Here is a 4,790-nt window from a genome sequence, read left to right as displayed (position 1 = left end):
GGGTGGTTCCAAGAGCAACATGTTTACTCCTATGAAACAGTAACACAGCTTAAGTGCTTAGTCACTGAAAAAATGCACACTGCAATTTAAAGCCAAAGGCTGGTATTTCATCCATCATTTAGGCTATTGTGGCACCTTCTGAGCAGCTGGGAGATGGTGATACTTTGGTAATCCGGCACACACAATGAAATAACTAGTGCTCCAAGGTAAGGCTGTAAAAGCTGTGATTTGAAAAAGACCATAATTATGTAAATACAAGGCCACAATGTTCAAAAACAAGAAGAAAAGCCACCCTGACACATGGCTGTTCACAGCTCCATTTGGCCATTTCTCAGTGAGGATTCTGTGTTGCAAACTTGTCATGAACTCACCCAGGAGCACACCAACGAACTGAAACAGCTTGGTTAGCAAAAAAGTATTTTTTATTAAAATTCATGTTTGTAAAGGAGAAATCATTACGCAAATGAGGTAAACCAACACATGTGACATAGTTTTCTCTTTAAAAATAAATTTCAATTGAGCAATTGATTTGATTCCACGAAGTCTGCGAGGAAGAGTCAGGTGAGTGTTACTCACGTGGTGAGATTCCGGACATGGCAGGAAGATGCAGCTGATGCTGCTCTGACTCAGATGTCAGTGCCAAAGGCTCAGGAGGCTTCAGGGGCCAAACCCGTCTCACCGTGCTGCTCTTTTCCTCCTGAGAAGTCTTTCAGACAAGTGGAGATGAGTAAAGGCCAGAGACAGGCAGTGGTAGCCTCTTCACCTGTTGCTCTAACCACCCCACCAGCATCCCCCCAAAAAGGCTGTGTAAAGGTTTCATTTGATTGTGCAAATTCAATCCCTCATCAGTTGTTGCTCACCATGTCTCAGCCCTAAAGGCTGAGCAAATACCAGCAAATACCAGCTCTGAAAAAGTTCCATTTCAAAAGTAATATCTGGTAAGCAAAAAGCCTGTTAAATGTGACACACTGCACAAGGTACAGGGAGAAGAGTTACGCTTCCTTCTTTTGCCTTTTTTCTCCATGCATGTACAAGTGGAGCTTTTCATCTAAAAGTTTATGAAGTTACTGCAAGTTTATAAGAATCACATTCAGCATCGGTGAAATTAAGCTTTCTCATTGACAACCAAGCCTCACAGCCTGAACGACTGGAAGAAAAGCGGCTGCAAATGTCGTTTTACCCTGTATAACGGTAACAAAATAGCGAGGTGAATCTCAGAGCTGTTTCTCAGAAAGCCACTGGAAGCCAGCTGGCAAACTGACAAAAAACGACTGTACTCGCCTCCAGCCCCTAACAAGTATGGAACAAATACCACCAGCAGAACCAAATAATGCTCCAAAATTCACTCAATTAAGCCTGTGGCTGACGAACTCCTAAAAGCAGACTGTTGGGAATTACTGCGCAGCTGAAGCTCCGTAGTCCAGGTCCAATTTGACGGTTGAAGGTGTTAGGAGGTGACAAATTACGCAGATGAGACAGAGATGGAGTTTCACCTGTTATACCTGAGTGAAACTCATCTAGGCCCTCATGTATTAACTAAGCTGCGACAGGTAATACGTCGCTTCCGATATGTATGCCAGGACAGTATCTGGTAACCAAGGCATGAAATTTTAATCACATCTGCCAAGTTTCTAGTGAAATCTCATGACCACACGCAGATAAGAGCATGAGGTGAATGCACTATTTTAATCCCATTTATATCCTCAGGGGCCGTGGGTGGGATTTAAACTGCATGTAGGCTCGGTGCTAATCTGGACGGGCAGGATGTCACGCTGCAAGAGCAGAATCTTGAACTCTCAGTGCAGAGACGCTGTACCACGTCTGGCACCACATTTCCAGTAAATGCTTTCGGCAAGAGACAGAAATGTGTTCAGTACCGTGCGCTGCAGTCTCTGGTAACTATACCTTGGCGGCTGCAGTACTGTGATATCACAACAAGACTCTCCAGGTTAGAAGTCAGTTAAAGGCTATAAATCTTGAGAGAGAGAGAGAGAGAGAGGTGTCATACTTAGGAGAGTTTTTTTCCAATCAGAAATTAAAAAAACCCTGTCTTTATTGTTTGAGGAACTAAAGCAACCAATGTTAAGTTGCGGGTTTATTACATGTCCTGCTATGGCTCTGTATGATGAGTCTGAAAAGGCAGATTAGCATAAGATTAGCAGAGAAAGAAAAGTGTTCAGGCTCAGCAAGTCTCCAAGGTGAGCCATTTCACATCGGCAAGAGCTGGCACCCCTTGCTCTGTGTCCACCGGCAGCACGGGCAGGTTTTTCCCCAAGAAAGATGTCCCATCACCGCATCTTTCACTGGATCATGCCATCTTGCTGCCCCGTCTGGCTGGGGTCAGCGGTGACCGAGGGACTGGGCGTATTGCTCTGCAAAAATCGACGGAAATCCTTAATCATGGGGCGGAGGACCTGGATGAGGGCGCTCAGTGCTGCCTGCGTTCCTTCCATGGCTTGTGCCTGTCGCTCCTGGGCACAGGCCTGCACCTCCTGAGAGCGACGGATCATCTGCAGCAAGTCGTTCTGCTGCTCCAGGTGCTGGGCGATCTCCTTCACGTGCAAGTTGGTCACTCGCTGCTCCTGCAAGAGCTTGGCTGAGTTGAGGGCAATTCGGCTTTTCAGCTCCTGGGGTTTCGCAGACACTTCGTGCTGATGCGCCATCATCTCCAAAGGTGCTTCAGTGGTGACTGTGGTGGGGGCTTCTGTTGTGCAGTACTCCACGACTCCGTCCTCCAGACTGTGGTAGGTTGTCTCTGCAGGAACTGAGAACAAAGGACAGAAAGTGGGTAAGAAGTAGCTGTGATATGGCCATTTTTATCTACAGAACTATTCAATGGATATCGCGGGAATAGCGCCTGTTCAGTGAGATAACATACAATGGACAGCAATGCACAAAATGACCTATTTAAGTCTACTCCACCCTCATTCGAGTTTCTGTCTGGGCTGTGCAGTCCAAAGGAACAGGGCTGGCCTTATCTGTCTAGACAAAATCATTTCTCAACCTCCAGTTCAGAACAATCTTTCCAAGCGACACTAATTCTCAGCAAAGACAAGGCCCAGGTTGGCACTTGTCAAAAAGACAGCTGCTCTTTCTCCCCCTGCTTTTGTCCCCAGAGAAGGGACTGAACAATCTGGGAGATGCAAAAGATATTTTCTTTCCTTGTTCTTAAGGCTGAGCTCAGCTACCAGAGCTGACTTTCGGTACGTGCGTATCTTGCAGCCACTCCCCTGCAGGACGAACACATACTGGGAATGGCATTTTCGTTACAGAGACATGGGGGTTTCTTTCCCTATGTGGGGCTCAGGGTTCATTGTGCGGGAGTGTCTGGGCCCCCTGTGTGACCTTCCGATCCGGCAGGGAGCATCTTCAGCACTCACTCTGGGTCAGGGTGACCGTGGTGGCTGACGCGGTGATGGGTATCTCGGTCCCGTCACCCGCGCCGCAGTCCCCGCTCGGCAAACTGATGATGGTGGCTTCTCCCAGCAGGTTGCAGATGCGCTGCTGCATGGGGGTGAGGATAACCGGGGCGGCGGCGGCGCCCGCTGGGTCTTCGCCCTCCGGCCCGTTGCCGTTGCCGTTCTGGCTCTCGCCTCCCCCTTCCATGGCGGCCCGGACTTGGGCCACCTTGCGCCGCACCTCGGTCTTGAGGTCGGACCACTTCTTCTTGACCTCGGGCAGCTCGCGGTGGCAGGTGGCGACGGCGTTGACGCGGCGCAGGATGTCGTGCCAGGCGGCGGCCTTGGCGGCCAGGGGCACGCCGGCGTTGAAGTGGTTGATGAGGAGGTGCTTCCCTCGCTCCAGCTCCTCCACGATGATCTCCACCTCCCGCTCCGAGAAGTTCATCTTCCGCTTCTTGGCCGGGGGCGCCGGGGGCGACGCCATGGCCGGGAGGGGGGCACTGAGGAGGGGGCACTGGGGGACACCCGCGGGCTAGGGGGGTCTGACCGGGCCTAGGGGTTCCTGGGGGAGACTGGGAAGGGCCGAGGGGTGGCAGGGCCACCCCCCCGGCCTGCTCACCCCCGGGGCCGGGGACAACAGGGGGGCCTCGAGGCCCCTCAGGGCCCGGAGGTGTCCGTCCCGCCCTCCCCCGCTCCCCCCTTGGCACCGCTAACGATACGCAAATTGCGTACCGCAGCCGCCCCGTAAACCCCGCTCAACGGCCTCCACCCTGCGACACTGGCGTAATGGCTTCCAGAATCAGCCCCCTTTCCTGCCTCGTCTGATTAGGCGGCTCGCCTGCCTGTCAGGCGGAGATCTCGCCTCTCGCCCGCAGCGCCGCGCTGTCATTGGCCAGCTGCGCTGCCCATCGGGGGGCCAAGAGACGGCCCCGCCTCGCCGCTTGTCTCAGGCCATTGGACCTGCGTGAGGGGCTGGGCCCGCCCATGAGTTTCCCCGCTCTAATTCCATTTGGTGCTTGTCCCGTCCATCAACACAGAGCGCCCCCTGCTTTGGAAGCTACCGGATACATGCCACATCCGTCAAGCTCAAACTGACGCCCGGTTTCCGATCTGATTGGAGATATTGTAGCTTTATTCCCGCCTTCCCCCAGAGGCTTAACCAATGAGAATTTGGTCCAGGCGTTTGTACCGCCCCCTTCCGCCGCGGGCGGTGTTTCCTTTCGATTGGTGCAGGGGAGGGCGTCCCTCTGACGTCATCGCCCGCCCACCCCGCGGGAGCGCGGGGAGGCCGGGGGTGTGGGCGGGGGCGTGTCACCAGACGCCGGCTCGCGGTCCGCTGCCATTGGCCGGCGCGGCGCGTCACGTGGCGGCCGCGGCGTGTGGCGCGAA

The 4,790-nt window shown here is 53.3% G+C and overlaps 1 protein-coding gene across 1 annotated transcript; it reads right to left on the bottom strand.

Annotated features, from left to right (window-relative positions):
• Nucleotides 1-404: 404 nt before the first annotated feature.
• Nucleotides 405-4,006, bottom strand: NAIF1 (nuclear apoptosis inducing factor 1). The gene is made up of 2 exons (XM_082067520.1): nt 3,381-4,006; nt 405-2,764 (listed from the first exon to the last, which is right to left on the bottom strand). Exons 1-2 carry the CDS (start codon nt 3,883-3,885, stop codon nt 2,301-2,303), a joined length of 969 nt encoding a protein of 322 aa, XP_081923646.1. The 5' UTR covers nt 3,886-4,006; the 3' UTR covers nt 405-2,300.
• Between the last annotated feature and the right edge of the window lie 784 nt (nt 4,007-4,790).

Source organism: Streptopelia decaocto, assembly GCF_964273445.1.
Source record: "Streptopelia decaocto genome assembly, chromosome: 17".
In the NCBI taxonomy this organism is placed as follows: Eukaryota; Metazoa; Chordata; class Aves; order Columbiformes; family Columbidae; genus Streptopelia; species Streptopelia decaocto.
Note: the sequence above shows the minus strand (reverse complement) of the source record. Positions and strands in the feature narration are given on the sequence as shown.

Bases quoted from the DNA above. Each gene is read 5' to 3' on its own strand.
- NAIF1 (XM_082067520.1), bottom strand. From the start codon at position 3,885: ATGGCGTCGCCCCCGGCGCCCCCGGCCAAGAAGCGGAAGATGAACTTC. The intron at 2,765-3,380 runs GTGAGTGCTGAA...CTTTGTTCTCAG, and splicing joins CACGGTCACCCTGACCCAGA to TTCCTGCAGAGACAACCTAC.